Genomic DNA, 21465 nt, shown 5'->3' with positions numbered 1-21465 from the left:
CGAAATATGAGCACCGAGCAATCACAAAATAATGCAAAACTTACTCATAAACTCTCAAGGTGAAGAGGATAAAACGTGAAGTACCAATGACAATAGGCCCTAAGTCCATGGAATAGGAGAGGAAAGATAACGGCGGAAGGGAATCAGAGAGAGGAAGAGAGGATTTGGGACATTTATTTCGAAAAAATTGCCACTGTGTATGAATTGTTGAAGGAAAAACTATGGGAAAGTGAGAAAGTGCTAGACGAAAAATTGAAATAATGGATGACATAAAGATCAACCGATTCAGGCGTTGTATTGAATAGATTCGGCGTATTTAAAATTAAATATAATTGCACCTCCCCACAATTATTTTAATGCTAATGACAGGTTTCGGCTCACACAGCCATCTCGTCTAGTACCAGATGTCTTGTGCCAATGGTCTTGTACCAGATAATGGCTGTGAGCCGAAATGTGTCTTACGCATTAAAATATCTATGGAAGAGAGCAATTCCATTTTATTGTAATATGACATATAGAATTGTCGAGCGTTAAGGCATATCAAAGCAGACGCTCAGGGACCGATTGTAATGGATGATAGATATCTAGTTGAATTGGGTTTGACGTATTATGCGATACCTGGAGGAAACTGGGAATCGATACCATGATAAAGATAACTAAAATTTCCTAATAAAGAGACTACATACGTTACTGCGTTATGAAAGCCGTCATAGAAATGGGGATGGCAATGATAAGGAAAATTATTTGTATTTAAGAGGACGGGATAGCATATTATAACTGTAACTGTATTTAAACAGCGCGGGATAGCATATTATGCCGGGAAATTTATTTATTTACCACGGGTTACATACTTAAAGAAGTTTCACTTGTACACTATACTAAAAATATCTCAAAAACTAGGACTAATCGGACGTTCCAACAAAAGTATATGTCTATTAAAATTTCAATACACCTGCAAATTTCGAACGTAATCCTGTGGCGACACCTGGTTAATTTTTTTCTTGTGAGGAAAAATAGCGTCAGTCAAATCAAACGGCTCAAAAGAAAGAGTGGCTAAAAATTAATACTCGATGACTGATTTGCCTCCCATGTGGCCATAATGTATGCTTTGTAATATCGGAGATCATCGGTATAAAAATGCATTCTTTATATTATTATGTTTTAAATTTATCATTCATTTCACGTTCCCTATTTGAGTCCTTTTTTTGGGGGAAATTAAGGGAAAGTACAGCACTCCGCCCGTCGCCACAGTGGGGCCAAACCCCACTTTAGGTGGACAAAAGTCCAAAAATGAAAGTTTGAAATGGGGTTTTTTAAATATTAGGTTGCGTAATAGTATGCATGAACTGCATAACAGTGTATTTCACGGGTTAGTATGTGTGCACCTTCGCGTAGAAATAAGTGTTAAAGTGAGAGAAAAGCGAAGCACTGGTCTCGGAGTCGCAGACGCCTAAATGGACGGTCGATTTTAAACTATGATATATTATATGATTACAGTACACTGGTCCCTTTGATTTTATTTTTTTAACTTTCAATCAATTGGAATAAGTATTAAAAATATAAATTTGCTTTTACTGTTTATATTTTGGAGAAAATAGCCCTGGAGAAATTAATTATCATGAATGGAGCGTCGTTAATTTTTCACGATGAAAAGTTTTATTAAATGAGAGAAAAGTTATATAATCGGACGGAATCGTAAAGTGATTTTTAGATATATAATAAATTGAAGAATGAGCTAAATAATGCAAAAGAAATCAACTGCCATCGAGTTGCAAAAAGAGTTTTATGAACAAAGATTAGCTATGCATGACAAGCCGAAAGGGACTCCATCCGGCCGTAATGGCCGCATAGCAACGGGTAAACTATAATATAAACAGTGTCCATTAAGATACTATTTTGTAATAAATGAAACTTGCATGCATTATATATTTTGTCTGCTCATAGATACAAGCGGTGAATTTTTCTACACAAGAGCTGAGATTTTTGAAATGTAGAGAGGCCATTCCCGAGGCTCCCACCCTATCGTGAATGAAGTGCTTGAAAACGTTATTTCCGTTCAACTGAGATGTACTTATTCGATTCCGGAATGCCAATTTAGTACTTTTTCAATCTCTACGCGCAATAAACCATATTCTATTGTATTATATTTTTGAAAGTTAAAACTACCTCTTCTATGCAGTATTTTCTTTCTTTGTGTATTGAAAAATGGTGCATGCAAACTTTAGAGCAAAAGTTTAGCTTTCATGGACAAACTCCATTATAATAAACGGGGGAGCATATCGTTTAGACGGTTAAAAGCTTTTATTATAGAATTATGGATTTTAAAGCTAAATGAGTCACCCGAAGCACATTTTACGTGTAAACACTACGATCTGACTTCAGTTTTAACATTAATCGACGAATAAGAATTTATGAAAAGAATGGTGAATATCTTGGCTCCATCTTCCCATTACTTTCAGTACACATAACATAATTACATTTTTTATAACAAAGCCAATTCTAACTTAATTGTAATCAATAATTTCCCTATCCTTATCGTTGCTAACGGTTTCCGGGTGCAGCTGCGTGTTGCCTTGTCGTGCAAGCTTTCGCGACCGTTACAGGGCGCATCATCAGGCGATGAAGGGAGGCATTTCATCGCCTGATGATGCGCCCTGTAACGGTCGCGAAAGCTTGCACGACAAGGCAACACGCAGCTGCACCCGGAAACCGTTAGCAACGATGCCCCTCGCTGAGAAAACCTACGTTCAAAGCTTCCCTAACCTTACTCCAGAATCGCCGAAATTCTGAAATTGTAACAAATCTGATTTGAGAATTGAATATCCACGAAACAAATTGGGAAAGCCCAACACATATTTTATCGCCAATCGACGAATAACAAAAGACAGAGCATAGTTTTTAAATTTCATGAAATTGACCTTTCTTTCGTTTCTTGCGGAAATCTCCTTAAAAAATATTTTTTAAAGTCCCATTTAAGTGTATTTTTTTATCCTAAGATCGCAGTGGATCATATCCAGGATTACATGCACGAAGGATAAAATTCATTGCTAAAAAAAATCATTTGGCTTAACCGGAAAATCTATCCCGGATCTCGCAATGCCGCTCAGGTACGATAACAGTTACATCATCCAGCCGTCTTCTTCCTAGGCAAATCCGGGGCTGGGTTTTACCGAACAATCTCCCAAAGGAGACTTCTAATTAGTTTGTGTTCCGCAGTGCACACGGAGCGAATGGAAGGGAACGCCCTTTGAGTATCTCGTGGGAGAGCGCGATTAGTGGAACACGACCAGGAGCAGATGACGCGGAACGGAAATGCAGCAATCGCGGCGAGGGTATAATCTCTGCACCACCGCTCTGAATATGAGCGGCTTACTCCACCAACTTCAAATCTCAGCTCTGCGAATGATGTGTGGCCATGAAATATGGCCACGATACATTTCACATGCTTAATAACTATTCCAAATAAATCCTTATATTTTTATGCACTCGTGCCTAGTTTCCACTATTCTTTCAATAGAGGCCAAAATGTCGAGTCAAGCCTAGCGATGTTTTTCAATCGCAATTGCTAAACATACGAACTGCCATTAATTCTTTACTCAAATGCCAAATTCAATGTTGCACTTTCGAGTATCACCGATGCAGACGGGCCTGTATCTCTCGTATTAATGCTGGCGCATTTCCCCAAAATGATTACTTAGAAAATACATACTGTTGTTTTTATTACGCATAATTATATGCTTCGTTATTTTACAATCTGTCGCGGTTTCCACCGCAACCTCAAGGCCCCTAATTAGCTAATAGTTTGTTCGCGGCTGTTGACTTACCAGTGAAATTCTCATTTCCACCCTCCTATCCTCGCTCTCCTAGCCCTTCTTTTCCTATCCGGCGGGCACTCGCATGAGGTCCTCTCTGCCGCGCCGCCCGATCCACCGACCATTTGTAAAGTGCCGTGTCGCTCCACTGTTGGTACTCCACTGTCAACACATCCTATACCGTGCTATGCTCACAGTTTCTAGGCTTTGTTCATGAGTGTAAATTTTAAATTGACTTCACATGGGGACCACCACGCGGCCGAAGATGGGCTGAGTTTCCCCTCCTGAAGGAGCGGAACACTACCATGATGGCTAAATGCAATTTGTTTTAATTCTTTCCATGAATTTTCTAGCAACCATTTCGATCTCGTCCTTTAACTCGATACCTCCTCGTCCTCGATACCTTTAACATGCAGCGAGCACATGAGATTTGTGCATAAATATGCAATCCGTGGAATTAATTAAATACAAAAGAATGATGCGCGATTCGTCAAAAACTGCTACGGGCGTACAGAAAGCGTAACCTAGATGCTAAAAAAGTTTTACTGGGAGCCGCTGGAGACTCAGAGTCTGCATGGTACGCACGCTAAGACTGGTTGACAAATGGAAAATAGATATCTTTCAGGGCGACACGCAGAACATCATATCAGAACCTCACTATATTTCCAGATCCTATGGGAACGATAAATTAAGAGATATTTTTTCCGAACGGATAGGTGTGGGAAATCTTTTCCTCCGAACAATAAAGTACTTTAATAAAGCAAAAATAAACTTTAATAATTCTATGCGTAACGTCGTCAGAGCATTTCTCCTCTTATTTATTATCGGTTGGTGTTCTAAATATCCCCGTCATACGCCTATTTAGGCGGCTTGCGGGATAACGTAGATGTAATGTTTGATAAAATTCTTAGGGAGTGTGACTTTGGGCGGACGAAAAATATTTGTATCTCCATCCACGATACTTCAGTATATTGCGAAATAATCAATGTAATTTATTCATTTTTTGCGATTCCGATGAAATTTATCTGTTGACCTAATCCGAAGTCTGACTTTGCAGCATCAGTGACCTTTTTGTGCGTGAGTCATGCCTATCTTTAGGCGGTGCATCCAGAGTGTGTCCCTGGCACCCTTTATACTTCTAAAGCCAAAAAATAGGAACAAACCACCCTACCCATCGGTGACAGCATCACCACCCTGATTGTGAACCAAGCCTAGGCAACAGGAATTGACATGCGGCCATTCCATTTTGCTGGAAGACAAAATTATTGGTATCAAATTTTTCCTCAATATCTACTAATTTGCGCTCACATTCTCAACCCTCTGAAGTACCTTCTCACAAAGCGTTATTTTCATAAACAATGAAAGTATATATTTAGAATGCATTTTAGTTATAACAAGGCCTATTTAAGACATTAACTTGAAAAATTCAGGTGTCATAAAATCTATAATTGTTATTGAAAGATAATAAATAAAATAAAATAGGATGAAAAAGACATGGCAGTGGGTGGGAAAGAAACCTAGGAAGCCGTGTACTGATTTAAAGCAATACGTTCAAAATAGACTTATTCGGTGAGTAGGAAATACTTCCACGAAGTGAAACCGATATTTGTTGAATATATGATGTTTCAGAGCACTTCAGTGACTTTGTACGCAGCCATGCGCACGGACGCAAAGTTAAATACACCAACGGATGAAGTTTTCCATGAAAAAATATTTGACTCAGCCGGGATTCGAACCTGGATCTCGCGATTGCTGGTCAGGTGTGTTAGCCAGTTACACCACCATGCCAAGCTTAGTAAGCACGACCCTCAACACATGTGCCACAGTGTGGACCTGTGACGTCAACATCTTGTTCGGCAAAACCCATCCCGAAGTCCCGCTCTGACAATGATATAATGGTTTGGTGGTGTAACTGGCTAAAACACCTGACCGGAAATCGGGAGATCCGGTTCGTATCCCGGCTAAGTCAAATATTTTTTCATGGCGAACTTCATCCGTTGGTGTGTATGATGTTTTTCCATTAATTTCTCAATCCCCTAAAATTTCGAATCCCTCCAAAATTTTACGATCCACTTCCCTCATACTATCTACATATTGCCTTTTTCGTGTCAGCTGGTGATCTCAACGGTATACAAAAAAGCCTAAACCGTTTAGTGACAGAGAAAAAGTTGATGGGCTAGTTTTCACCAAATGATTTCCTAAGTATTAGGAAGTTATCGCACTCACTTCAGTCTAATTTTTAAGAAGACATTTACAATCCCGCGAAAACAGCTCTCTCCTCCCCAAGAAACGAGTGACAATTGGTTCTCAATCATTCCTCGATATTTCGGGCACAAGCTAAGCCTTCCGTTGTAAGATTCTGAGGAGTGGTCTCAGATGAAAGATAAGTTCATGCTGTGAGCTTAAAAATATCACGGAACACAATTTTATCGCCAATCACACTGCCTTGGGAACCTTTTTCTTTTCAGAGACTGCAGATAAAATAGATATGAAGATAAAACATGTTGAAATGGAAAGTAAAAGACAATGGTGTCCAATAGCGACTCACTCGTACGAATGTCACTCTCAAAAATGGGAAAGTTTTGGTTGAGGTTAAGGCTACAGTCACTATAAATAATTTTAACTTTTTCACATGTACGACTTTCACTGGTAACGGTTCAATTTATCACCAAAAGTTGAGTTTTTAACTGAGAATTGCAATATATGCTGTAGAATTTCAAATAAAACCGAGGTCACCCCTATCATGAAGGAAATTTTCGATAAAATACACCCGAAATTTTCAAACGCGATTCGTAATTGTCAAATAATATTCGATCAAGCTGATTTGTTATAGTTTGTTTTCTATTAAAACCACACAAACAATTCGTCCGAGGTCACGACTTATTATTGTTTTTAAGTTCCATTATTTTAGTTAATCCAGTTTCCATAAGTATTGGAGAATTCATTCAAACATAAATTCATATAGAAATAATTATATACCCTTATATCAAATTATAGGCTCTGAAAATGGAAGTCAATAAATTACGAAACGTTGACAAAGAATTATTTTAAATCGCCCAAACTGACGACCTACACCCGATATTATCAATAGCTTTATAAATCAAGAGTTCTGTACAAATTCTGAGTCCTGTATTAAGATACTGAAACATTACAAGTTTACACGAAAAGTTTGACATCAACCAAGAAGTGCTGCCGAATCGTTTTGATACATAACGTCATCCTAAGTTTTTTCTCTTTTCCCCGCCGAAATTCGCATCCCTCCAAACATTTCACGCCTATCTTTCCACAAAAACGGTGACATGTATGTCTGAGAATACAATTTTATCCGATGTATTTATAGATTGGCTTTTGCGTGTCAGCTGGTGATCTCAACATTATAAAATAAACTAAACCGTTTAGTCACAGAGACAAATTTGATCAAATAAATTACAACAAACGGTTGCTTAGTATTCGGAAATCGCCGGTGGATAAAAGTAGCATTTAAACATGAACCACGAAGTGAAGGTGAAATGTTTTACCTAACATATTATCCTAAGTTTTTCTCCATTCCCCGCTTAAGTTCGAATCCCTCCAAAACAGTTTCGCAGAACTTTCCACGCGCACGATGCAGGTGTATGCCCTTTCTGCATACCTGCCCCCTTCTGCCGCTAATGAATATAGGAGAGTACTCACCTTAGAGTACACAGTGCTTCAATAACTCTACGGTACTCACAGTGTAGGAGGGAGGAAAAGGAGGAACTCCTGAAGAGGGAGTTGGGTCGCGACCCGCTCGGCCTCAGCACCTGGGCCTTCTCGGGCAGGGGCGGCCACTCCTCCGGGTCCCCGGGGCCCACGGCATCTGCTGCAGCCGCAGGAGGCGGGTGCTGGTCGCCCCTCACAGGGGCTGCTCGATGCGCCGCCGGGGGAGACGAGGGCGGAGTGGGCCAGCCCAGCAGGAAGGCGTCCGCGGCGTGGGCGGCCGGCGAGGGCGGAGCGCTGACGGAGCCATCGTGCAGCGTCGCGGCGGCGGCTGCGGCGTCGCCAGCTGTGCTCGCAGAGGAGGATTTCTGGAAAGACGAATGGTTCCCCGAAAAGGAAGATCAATATTTTGCCCCGACTCGCGAATGCCACCGGTGGAACCATATGGACCATTTAATTCATGCCGCTGATTCCGGGAAATTGCGAATTCCACGTAGAGAGGCCATTCGGTATAATCAGTTCAAAGGAGTAAGCCTCAGGTTAAGACGGGTACTCTTAAAATCTAATGCAAGTACTAATTTCATGCCGCATTGTTTTTATTGAGTGCATTTTTCACACTATATCCGACTACTGTTTTACTTTCTTTTTGCTTGCTTAGTAATGTAATCATAGCACAGGCTTCACATTTCAGCTGCGTATTACTTGACACCTGGCCATTGGCCTATTTGCAATGTGTAAATAAATAAATATATTTTTGGCACAGATTCGTAAAATAATGGCGCATATTTAGTGCCGTAGATGCAGAAATAATGTAGGTGCATGCCCCCAAAACGATTGAGAAATAAATAAAGGCAATATTTATAAATATCCTTATAACTAACTTAAACTTAACTTAACTATAAATAACTTAATACCTTTCCAATTTAAGTAGTGTATTCATTGGTTTGTGGTGATAGTTTCGCCTCTAGGAGCATCTCCATGACAACGCCATAACCAAATACAGTATTACTCTATTTGGAGAAGGCCTGTAAATATATCTAGACAAAAATCGATAATTATGTACCTATCCTGCCAGCTTAGGAGCAGTGGCAAACCCTGGATCATGTCTTGCGGTTAAACAGACCAATCTAGGAGCGTGTGTACAACAGCCATTGATACTTATTTCATTGAACTACCTGATGGGAATGGGGGATATTGAATAACCCTTCAATGCTGTACGTATTGCGTAGTCCTCTCTTGTTCTCCCACCCCTGGGTCCACCTCAGAAACCGGATATTAACCTTTTCAGCCAATAATTTGGTCGCGGGTTACAACTGTTTGTCTCAGGGCGTAGGTGCTGTACGAGAGAGGGGTCAGGTTCGTCTCAAATACGCTTTTAATGTGGACTTTTAGACCCGATTTGTTATGTTTTTTTACCTATATTTTAGCCGAGGACCACCCGAAAGCCAATCTGTTTACCCAAGGCACTCTCATGCTCTCTTAAGTGATGAGCAGCCTTCGAAAAATTTTATTATCACATATAATTTACATTGTAAAATCTAAATAAATAGTCCCAAAATATCTGCAATAGAGACTCAACTGTGATAATTGTTAATTCAAAATGAAATACTGGGAGTGCTTAATGGAATGATAAAAAATACTATAATGGAAGCATGAAAAATAAGAAATACGCTTTTACCTGAAAGTGTTTTTCTCATGCCTGAATCATTTACTACAGTAAATTTCGCTTTTCTATCGTTAATAAGTAGTTTGAATTGCTTGGAAGCATGTTAGTGGAAGCAGTTAGTTAAAAGGATTGTCCAGGAGCATTCAAGAACTCCCCTGGACCTTTTGAATCTCAGCCATCACGCTCAATATCAGAGAATTCATAAAGCCTTAGAATGCATTCCGGATTCAAATGAGCCAACTTTCAGACTGTCTCTATTGGTATCTCAAGATCAGGGAAGGCAACCGAAACTAAAGGAATGTGAAAACCTGTAAAATTTCAATAGTTTCATTCCCGGGAGCGAAATGTAGAAACGAAATGAAAAAGAATAACCCGGGAAGCTTAACTCAGGGTCGAAACGAAATCGGAGTCAAAACCAGTTCGGGTCGAAACTAAACTAAAACTCTGGGACGAAACGAAACCCAGATAATGTTTTGCACCGGAGGGACCACGTGCTTCACCTTCGAACAATTTAGTTTCGACCCCAGAACCGAGATGGTGCGGTTGAATGAAGTTGAGGAGGTTTGGCATACCGCCATTAGATGCATGGTGCACTCATATTTTTACCGCTAACAGGAGAACGGTGAACGCAAACTGGCCATTCGATTTTCAAGCTCAATGTTTCAACCTCTCCACAAGTATGTCAAACGTAATCGGTCGAAACTATTCCCTCTCATCCCCCTCAACTCAACTTCTGGTTTAGGAGAAGCGGAGTTTTGATTAATTTAGCCTCGTTTCAGGGAGTAAAGTTTCGTCCCGGGTCGAAACTAAACTCCTCGGTGATTTTAATTGGGGACGAAACTAAGCCTTGGCCTCGTATTTGCGTTTCCCTAAAATTTTTCGTATCGATTCACTCGCCATCCCCGCTCAAGATACTGCAATCCACGTTGAGGCATTGAGGAGTGATCAGACATGTCTATGGCCTAAATTTCTATGACCAGACGTTTAAAAGGGAAAATTGGAGATTTGAGATATGTAAAGCGATTTAGGAATTTATTGATAACACTCAACGATTAATTAATGCGAATAGATTGAAGGCAAAACAGCTATGAGAAAATCGAGTTGTGGACTATACGAGTCATATAGAATAAATCACCAGTTTGACGAGGTAGTCGCTGAATTTTTAGCGGAAGCGAGGCTCAATATTAAATTCCTTACTCCTACTGTCAAAGAAATACGCACACGATAAACAGACTACAACAATCTAGGAGCAAGTGATCCAACAATGCAAACTTTGCCTCACTCATGGTAATGCAAATCCGGATTCGATCCCTCGATTTAACGAATCTCAGTGACCACGCTCCCATATTGTGGCCAACTAAGTTGTCCCGTCTTCTCCTTAAGGTTTTTAGAAGACTTCTCTTTTACCCCACTCTTCTTAGCACTCTCCTTCTTCAAGGGATTCAAAAATCCCTTGAGTGCAACAATGGAAAAATAAAAACGAGACGATTTTCTAACCCAAGGCCATATTTGAATAGTTGTGGAGCGATCGCATAGGAATCCATGGCATTGTTGCACCGATTCGATCGCGATAGTCGGAACGTGACGTCACAAAACAGCGAGGATGCGAGTTATTTTACGTTGTGAAAAGGGAAGCGAAGTTTTGGGATATGGCGGGAGAGAGAATTCTCCTCGCCTAAAATGGAATCGACAATGGCCCCTATTCCATTCTCCATTCCTTTCATCGCCGTGACTCAAGGCGCTGCTACTGCTCGGCAAACACGCAACCTAAAAATAATAAAAAAAAGTACCCCGTTCGGCGAGGATCTTTCTCGTTTGCAACGCTATAAAATAAAAGAGCGAAGGAAAGGAAGATTTTTTTCCTCCGAGGCGCCCGAGCCAAAATATGTACAAGGATGACAATGAATCCTTGACTTGGAGAGTCTGGAGGTTCAACTACGGCAACTTAGCGTCACAATAGGAATGATAACTATTTTTTATTTTAATGGTTTGCGGGAAATCTCACCGAGAACCGCGTTCTGATTGAATAAGCCTTTCTTGTTGCATCGACAATAGGGCTCAGGTAGACTGGTTGGGACGACAGCGTTACTCCTCATTCGTTTCGCAGAATATGCGATGAGATTTCGAGCAGATTCCAACCACTTATTATCCGCATTCACCCGAGAGCGAGCGAAACTATTCGCGGGGAATTATCCTATTGTTTTCGCAGAATACGGGCGATGGAGAAATGGTGGGGAAGACGCGAGCGAAGGGCCAATTGGAGGGCTCGACTCCACACGCGCTGTTCGCGGAGCGGAGAATAATCGCAAGGCAAACTTTTACCCTCCAAATCATTATGATACACTTCTCTTTCAATATAATTCTATGAATATAAAATGCACCTGCTCTCTGGAAAATTTAAGTGCAATTCATACTCGCTAGGCTTAGATTGCTTGAGAAATTGAGAATAGACATCTTTAAGGTCGACACGGAGAAAATTTTTAGTTCTTGAATGCCTAATAACCTACAGAGATTGAATACACTAATACTTGGTGTAGTGAATGGAAGGATATGGGTAAGAAGAGCGATAGAGAATTTAAGGTAAGGTATGGGACAATGAATAATCAAGGCCAGCCATTAACCAATCCCACGATTACAACAATATCTAAGAGTAAAAATACAAGCATAGCTATAAGTAAATAATTCACTATACATATATACATTCATAATACAATAATTATCTTCTACATATAAATAGCAAGTTTCTCTACGCGAGCGAGTCTTGGGTGTCAACAGCTGCAGAGAAGTAAAGGTTAGAAGCATTCGAAATGTCGTGATGCCGAAAAATGATTAAGATAAAATGGATCGACCGAGTAAGTGCCACATCATCAGATGCCACAAATGGAGCATGATTCTCAATGTGAGCGAAGTTTGGACGTTGACCGGTGCAGAAATGTCAAGAGTAGAAGTATCTTGTATGATGTTTGGCACGATATGGTTGAACTCTTTCTCCATATCGAGCCCACCATCATACAAGATATTCGTAATGCTAAGATAATAGAATAGCATACCAGGCCAAACTTTATCTCAATCTGTGGATTAATAATAAAACACACAATCAGTGGAAATAGTGTTGCAGTGTCTTATTTTAATATCAAGTGTAGAAGTATTAGAAATGTGGTGCTACTGAAGAATGATGAAGATAAATGGATCAACCTACTTAGTAGCGAGGAAGTGCTTGCTAAGAAGAGTGGGAGAAAAGAGAAGTCTTCTAAAAACCTTAAGGAGAAGACGGAAAACTTGGTTGGCCACATTATTGGGCATGATGGCCAAATGAAAACAAACGTAGAATGACAGGTGGAAGGGAAGAAGGACAAGGGACGGCCACGAATGAGTTGCATAGGACAGGATATATAACATTGTGAAGCTTATATTAGTGTACACACTTCATCAATCGTAGAAACTGATATATATTGCACCCGTTGACTTTCTGCCCTGCCCATGACATTGGCATGTGCATGTACTACCTTCTCCATGAATAAACGAAATTTCGATTTTTTTCGGCCATAGCATCTTTCCCAAGCCAATGCTTCAAATATATGAAGGCTATTAGATAAAAGATCAGAATCGGAGAGCTTTGTCAAACCAGTTTTACGATTTTTGGCTTACGATAATGATGAAAGGAAATTTTTTTCTTATTTCTCAATCGCCCGACAAAAAAAACGATAACCTGTTATGACCCACGAGCTTTCGCGCGGGTGACCATCAAAATGCCTATTATTTCGGTATCGTGTCGTGGCTCTTCATGCATGTTCCACCGCATCTGTTGTTCGCGCTCCGACCGGAGAGACAACCTCGGTGTTAAACGCGGCGTTGATGGGCAGCAAAGAGCGGAAGCCCTCACTGCGAATCGGCCGCCCCGAATTTCGAGGAATTTCGCCGATCCACTCATCACCGCGTTCGGACGGACAGGCCCGCCCTCCCTCGCCTGTCCACGGAATGAATATGAATCAGGCCACGTTGTTGCCTCTCCCCACCGAGTGGGGCCGCCGCCGTAGCGTTAGGAACACTGCCTAAACACCACTGCGTTTCCACCAGGATATTTATTCTTCTAAGGGACCAACGGGTGTCAAACATTTTAGCTATGAATACCGAAAATTACAAAATACTAGTTATGAAAAATCTTTCAGAAAATATAGCATGATTATCACTGCTTTATTAGGTAAAATCCATTTAATGCATTAACAAGAGGTAGATTTAAGAGTTGAATAATATGAAATCAAAGTGCTGCTATTCATGAATTACATTTGTATTAACCCATTCCACCCACCGCACACATTTGGCTATGTTCTATCGCGCAAGGTAAATGAGACTCTAGATGAAAAACTGCGCGCTCTTTTGCTTGAAAATTGTCTCAGATGTACTGATTAAGGTTATGTAAACCAAATCCATCTATTAGTTTGCTTTTAAAACTGGTAGAAATTATCCCACTTGCTGTAAGAAACACTTGCAAATCGGAATTTCAGTATGGACGCATACAGTCTGTAAATAGGATGCAAGAATAATAGAAGATAAAATAAAAGGGCATTGAAAATATAATTTTAACTCACACCACGGGTCATTCTGAGAAAACTGTTTGATTAATGCCTCACCAAATTTTTCAAAAGAACGATCGTATTTTCTTAAGATGACCGTAAGATCGGAATGCCTCAATATCTACAAAATCGCAAGGAGACATTTCTAAGGGAAAAAATGGGTTAAAGTCAGAAAAAATACTTCTGACCACGATCTCCTAAGGTACTTTTGAAAAACTACATCTCTTAACCTTCGGTTAAAAAGAATGTAGATTCCAGTTGCTCCGGCCAACTTACTAGCCTATGAATGAATATCATCTGGGTTGTTTTGATACGACTTTTATGTATAATTACACACAATGATAAGTATTAATCCTTAAAGTCATATTTGCATAATTGTTTAGTCATCAAAGACTACTTATATCATAATTAGTTATGTGAAAAAAAAATTTGTTAGAAAACACCCGGGCTTTATGTTTTAAGATTATGTTTTCTATCATCCATCATCATATCGACTCACTGAAAAGTTAAACCTAACCCGGTAGATAAAATTATGAGAGAATATGCCATTTAAATTATATTTTATCATTGTTTGAGCTTAAAGTATTCTTCCGACTCGATTTGATGAGCCTAGAGTACTTCGGCCTACGCTCTAAAAACCGCTATAATATTCTATGCAGAGCCAAATAAACGTAAGCATAAAAATATTGGCGAATCGGAGAAATAAATGGCAAGCTACATCAACTCAATCTAAGTATTCCTCAATGTTCATGATGTTTGTTCTTTTACACTTCCACTCATTCCATATCAAACATCTATCGAAGATTCGAGATATAATGGCTGAAGATAACGTAGAGAAATGGAAGTGTTCGCGATTACGAAATCCTCGAAAACATTTAACAGACAAGACAATGCAGCTATCCAACTCAAGGAAAAAGTGCTCAAACGAACGCAAGAGAAAAATAAAAACGCCAGGGAAGATGGACCGATGAGGAGTCTCCAGCCTCTCCTATGGACCAATGAGAAGACGCCTGACTACGACACATGAATGCGTATAAAACAATGTCGATACAACTATAAAAATATCTTCTTTCATTCTGTTGCCATTTGTGAAATCATTTCCTGTATTTTGTTAATAAATATTAATTTTAAGTTTCCTTTTCACACGAAAAACATTTAAATCCGACAAAGCAATCACATGCGCCAACCAACTTCAAAAGTTTGCGGTTTGAATGAGTTTTTGACTCGCCTGTGCAGTATTTGGAAACTCGCCATCGCTGCCGACATTTATCGTGAACCTATCTTCTCATCTTCAACATGAAGAAGACACCTGCAATGCCCCGGCGAAACTGTTGTCTACATATATGGACACACGAGGTGTATATCCCGTAAACATCTCCGCAGGAAAGATGTAATATTTTTATCTTATGATGATGGTAATAACTCATTAAGACTTAGGGACGATACTCATTCAAAAATTGCTATGTTCGTTGTATGTTTAACAGCCTCGAATCCATACACCCACGACTGGGAACGATATAAGTCCTCATCACTGGCCGCGCGCAACTGAAGTGAGAGAGAGAGAGGGAGAGGGAGGGGTAGACGAAGACTGGGGGGGCGGGGGAGGGAGGGGAGAGGGCCGAGCACATCCATCCAATCAAAACGCGATATCCGACGACATTCCTCCGTAAGCCATACTTTCCCATTCCGACCTACCGCGCACCCATCATTATGAATTACGACCCCTATCCGACAAGTCCAAACACCAATCCCCTCAACGGAAACAAACCCGCGGCCGCCGGACTTAGCAGTCATGCCGCACATCACCAAGGTTTGCTGTGGTGGGTGGAAAAAAATATTGCCCCCGTATTGATCATCGATAAAAGGCCACAATCTTTTCGATAAGGGCCATGCTTTAGCGGTGTCGAGTCTTGTAATTATAATAATGGGTACTTCGGGGGATGAAGGGCCTGTTTGACTGCAGGTGAAAGCATTTTTAGCTATTTTTTACGAAACGACTATTTTTCATGAACATTTTCTTGAGCGAATAGATAAGTTTTTGATGTTTTAGATATTTTGGTATTTTTTTCGTGCAACAAAAAACTGATATTCTAAATTTGAATATCATATTCAAAATATAATTAAATAAGCTTGAAGAGGAAAAATTATGTGTAAATTTAATCATTTTTTTAATCATATTTCAGCAGGAGTAGGGAGCTGAGACTTTTCAAAAATATCTTTCAGAAATATCTTTATAAAATACGCAGTTAAAAGTTGGCCTAAATATTTTGTTCTTTGACTTTAGCCTAATTTTACGGCATTGGGCATTATTCAAGGGCAGGTATGTGTAAAAATACCTAAGCTTACCTAAAATTGAAGAATAAAAATGCTACAACAGCAAGGTCAGCAACCCAGGGCTAGAAAAATATCGCAAATAAAAGAGGAAGGTTATGCATGTATCCTCCGTTCTAAAGTATCAGACATATAGTAGTACTGCAATTATGTAAAATACCAATACGTAAAAACGTATATCACAGAACTGAATACATGTCGCAGGGGTGAAATATCATAAAATATATTTCAAATATTTCTAAGATACGCTGGGGACTATTTTCTTGTAAATAGAACATTTAACCAAATAATATCCCACGACGAATTTTCTTTTCAATTCTTTAAAGCATTTTCTACAACATATTACACTAATCACGATTTTACACACACATTTCTTTCTGCCTTCAATTTGAATTTAATAAAAATATTCACGTCCACTCAACCTCAAAGTTTGAAATATAGCTTTCAAATTTTTATTAAAACTTCTTATTGAAACCCAGTGTCACCTCATATACAAACCCAAGATTTTTCGGGGCAATCAAAAAATATATTTTCTTAAGGACAGCCCATAAATATAAGATAGCAACCACAACGGTATATGTATTGTAACATCGAATACATACAAACATCTTTGCATCCACTCTAATTTCTATCCTCATTTTTTCTATAATCCGTAACACAGGAGCGGAAACCGTGGCTGCGGCGGGAGTTGGGTGGACCAGGAAACTCGTTCGAAGGAGATCACACGCCGACCTATGACTCAACTTCATATACCCACACCATTCAAGTCTTGCAGCTCATTATAAAATGTATCTCCAGATTGTATTCCATTTTTATTTGAATAGGGTAGTTTCCTTCATCAAAGAAAACGAAATGCATTGATTGCTATTCATTACCCACCATTAGTGTATTCATAATATACAATTTATTTTACTTTAGAAATCCCAGTTTAGACGAAAGGCATTTGTCAATTTTAACCGTATTTGAAAAAGGCCAGATTGGCGCCCATGCGATACCACTCCACGTGACGTCACAGGGACCTAGTTTCTATACTAGTAGACAGGAGTTTTACATCGTCTGAGATTACCAATGCATGCATGAGGCACAGAGCTCAGGGAAACATGTCTTAATAACCACCTATTAAAACTACCTAAGGTCATAAAGCTTCCTTCGTTTGATACAGTATTAATAATCCTTATTTAAGCCAAGCGCTACCAGCCAGCAGGGTACCCAGCTACCCGCTAGCAGCCAGCGTCGTATCAGCGCTCAAGCCTCCCTCAAGGTCACCTCACAGGGCGACAGCTGGAACCAGAAATACGTCACACGGACTTTTCCCAGCATTCATACTTAGCCGTCGGGTTTTCGCGCGCTTGAAAATTTTCACTTTTCGTTTAATCGCGAAAAATAGCTATCGTCATTCGAAGATCTAAGAGCGTGAAATACGTACTCCAGGAGTAATAATCTTTCGATTCAGGCAATAAAAAAATAATAGGAAACCACCCTATTAGATAAGATTCCAAGTTAGTTTCTAACGTCATCGTCGGGAATATTATTTAATACGAAATTCAACTTTCAACTGTTGAAATAAGAGAAGTTTATTTACAGATGAGGTCATCAGCGCTGGTCACAACTCGATGGTGGTAGGGAATGCTCATAGAGGATGAATAGCAAAGAAATTTTCAGCATAGTCAAAGTACTGCAGGAACATCTTGTTCGGTAAAACCCATCCCGAAGTTCACTCTGGGAAAATGGCTTGGTGGTGTAACAGGCTAACACACCTGACCGGCAATCGGAAGATCCAGGTTCGAATTCCGGCTAAGTCAAATAATTTTTCATGGTGAACTTCATCCGTTGGTGTACTTTCAGCATAATCATGAATCAGCTTCCGAGTTTTCCGGCTGCAAATCAAAAGGGAGGAAAATAGTAAGGCAACGATATGCGTTGACTTCCCATTCAGCTGACGAAATGCTGCTTATCGAATAGTCTGCACAAAATACCTCAGTATGAAGCCAGATTTCCACTGAAAACCTCAGCCACCGCAATAATTTGAACACAGTTCTTCGAGATAAGAATCCATTATCCAAGCCTTCATTTGAGCCGAATGGATTCACAACATAACCAATACTTTCAGAAGGCATGAGAAATGGCTTTCCGTCTATAATTTCGATGCTATTTTATATTTTTTTCTGAGATTCCCCTGATAAATTCGGCGATAAGAAAGAAAAAATATCGATTTAGAAGAAGGCACGAACTCGATAAGGCTAGGAATATTCCGTTGAATTAAGACAGGCGTCGAACTGCTCCAGCGTCTCGCTCAAGTGTCTGGCAAGCCTTGGTCCCAAGTGGCTGCCACCGTGGTCCCAACAGCAGTGTGCCTCCTTCTCATTACCCTAATTGAACGGAGGGCCGGGCGAAGCCCATGTAAATAAGTTCATTACTTAACCCCAGCACGTGCGCACGAAAGATGCGATGGGAAATATTTTTTACAATGGAGACGAGGAAATTTATATTACTCCGCATGATAATGTGCCCTGAAGTAGACACGGCTACTGAAAGGACATTTAAGTGAAAAGGCCCTTCTTACAAGTACAAAAATAGGTTAAGGGCAATAAAAAATATCATAAAATGGCTGCACGTGTTTTTAATACCAAACTGCAAGCCAACTGGGAATGACGCAAGATACTCAAAGCACCAATTCTTTATGAATTCTTTCTCTTCTTGACTGTCTAGAGAATATTGCTACCCCGACGCATATAACGAATAAGTTCATCTTTTTCGACTTCGACAAGGTCTGTTATTTCCAAGAGATATTCCTTTGCATTCATCATTATTTTCGCGGGATAGTGTCCAAATTTATTGATTCCCAAGACTTAATATTCCATCATGATAATTTTTAGAGACGTAAGTAAATACATTTGACACTTTGTGGTAGCAGAAATGGTTAATTATTAAACTTTGGCATAGCAAAAATACAAGTAGTTGCTATTAATATCGGGAGCTACTTCTTAAGTGACCACTTTATTACAAAGATATCCCACTAAAGCTGGGAATGTTTGAAAATACCAGTCGAATTCCAATGTATCTGAAACTAAAAACCATCTATGTTCGACAAGAAGCACATTAAAGGGAAGGGGGATTTAAATACTTACAAAGGAATTACAGATTTTTAATTATTCTTTCAGCAAAGTGAAAATAAAGCGTTTAAAGATTTTTGTTAATTTATCAAATTAGTTAGGTTCGACACGCGAATCGGATTAAAGACGGATGACAAGACGTTCTTAGAAGTCACAATTATTAAAACTGGAAAATGGCATTTTCCGCTCGATTGCAGTCGACAACTGAGGAGTATTACTAATAATAGAAGTTATTTTAGGTTATATATAGTTATTTGGGGAGCGTGTTAGCCTAGTGGGTCTAGCAACTGGCTGCTGATCGAGGGGACCCGGGTTCACATCGGGAGTAAAGCCTTCGGACATCCCGAATCAAAATCATGAAAGTGCGAGGTGGCCCATAATAAGGAACTGCCACCCTCAACCTGGAGTGTGTATACCTCCCACCCCCGTGGCCTATTCCGGGGTGAGCTCTACCATCACCTAACCAAACCAACCTTCGGGTTGAATCACTGAGTGAGTAAATGCTTTGTTCTCCGTCAAAAATGACGAAGGATTTCCAGGAATGCCCTAATGAACTTTTCCTAGCGCCGGTAAACGTAATTCAGGAATACCTAAATTAAACCTATTCCCGCTCAATCCATTCCAAAGTTTGGTTTCTGTAGTTGAAGGTAGAGCTCATCTCAGTGTACGCTTGGTCACCAAGTTAATAAGCTGCTCATTTTTTCCAAATACAATATTTTTTAATAAATTCTATTTCCATAAACACAAAATTAGATTAAGTATTTCACAGTTAATTAATCATCTCCCAAATTAAAACCGATAACGCAATCATTTTCATTTTAGACTCAATACTCATATAATTCATCATAATTTGGAAAACTGAATGCTACGCATCTTCATGAAAACCACATTCTGCGAAATAAAAAAGAATTTATGGACGGTGGTACGTAATACCTGGGAAAATTCAACTAAGTATGATAAAAAACGGCGTAAGATACGAGTGATAGCACACCAGATACGGAGACAGCGGTGGTTGAGGTAATCCGGAGAGCAAGACATCCCCACAGCACATGTCTTTGAGAATTCGGTCACCGCACTCAGACTATTTACTCGGATGTAATCTCAACGACGGGAAAACGCGAATATAGGTCTGTCAATAAATTACTTTCAGCGGAGAGATAAAAACTCAATTCTTGGAAGCACGTCACGTTGGAGTTTCTCCGAACGCATATTCGGACACATAACCGGGACCTTTTTACTACGGAAGTATTTGAGATATCACACAATCTCGTTTCCTTTGATGGTTTCATGAATAAATCGTTTGCGCAGTCGAAATTAATTATTACGGCTAAAGGTTTGCCAATCACTCTTATTTTAAGCCTCTAAAATTTTGCCACTTTTGATTTTTTTTCAATTTATTTTACGGCATCACATTGCTGTTTTCAAATTAAATTCTCCATGGAATTCCATATTTAATCGGCTACATTTATAAATGTTTTGAGGAACGATATAATTCCATTTAAGTAGCTTTTGTAGGGAAACGAAATAAAGAAAATTGTCATAATAATTATTAAAATACCTATACTTCACTGAAATCAAACGAAGTCGAGAAATTTTATGAGTTCACCGATTTGGATTTGGAATCAGCATTGGCATCTCTACCACCACACAGACTATGTGAAAATTTTAGGTTGATAATCCAAACGATTTTATGCCAAGACTTTCCAAAAGTGATGACACGTCTATAAATGGAAGTCGTGGTATGTTCGTTTCCGCGTTCACCTACATTTGGATGTCTGTATCTTGAAGATGACAAGCATTATATGCTTAAATTGATTCCAATTTATCAGACATCTCAGCGTTAAACGCATCGAAAGTTAGGGTGGTCGACTGAAAAACTAATAGCCGAAAGAAACACAATGGGAATCCGCGTGAACGTGACTGCCACAATGTGGCATTGCCACATGGCTTCAGTTGTAGCCATGACCATGAAATGCTGAGTAAATGAGCTGCCGAATAAAATGCAACTCCAAGGGCCTTTGAAAACCTCTTATTATTAAACCCCTAACCGAAAGATTATTCAAAGAAACGGTACAGATTTCCAAAAACAAAAAGTTCCAATAAAATATCAGACAGCGAAAACTTAAACAAAACGTGTTATTATACGAGCAGGCCAAAAGGAAAGGCAAAATTGAAAGTTATGCGGAATACAAGAATACATGGCTACCGGCGAATATGGCGAAGAGAAAAATGAAATTTATTGCACAAGTCATTAGATACAGTGCAGTTTAAAAAAATATTTTTGAAGGGAA

The 21465-nt window shown here is 39.5% G+C and overlaps 1 protein-coding gene across 2 annotated transcripts in view; it reads right to left on the bottom strand.

Annotated features, from left to right (window-relative positions):
- The window catches only part of LOC124163575, a 286499-nt gene that overhangs the window by 243664 nt on the left and 21370 nt on the right, over positions 1-21465 (bottom strand). For both annotated transcript variants that reach the window (XM_046540564.1, XM_046540565.1), the window contains exon 2: positions 7525-7858. In XM_046540564.1, the coding sequence (XP_046396520.1) occupies positions 7525-7858 (334 nt within the window). The remainder of the gene's footprint in view (positions 1-7524; positions 7859-21465) is intronic.

Source organism: Ischnura elegans, chromosome 8 (genome assembly GCF_921293095.1).
Source record: "Ischnura elegans chromosome 8, ioIscEleg1.1, whole genome shotgun sequence".
Classification (NCBI taxonomy): Eukaryota; Metazoa; Arthropoda; class Insecta; order Odonata; family Coenagrionidae; genus Ischnura; species Ischnura elegans.
This window is presented reverse-complemented; position numbering and strand designations above follow the sequence as displayed.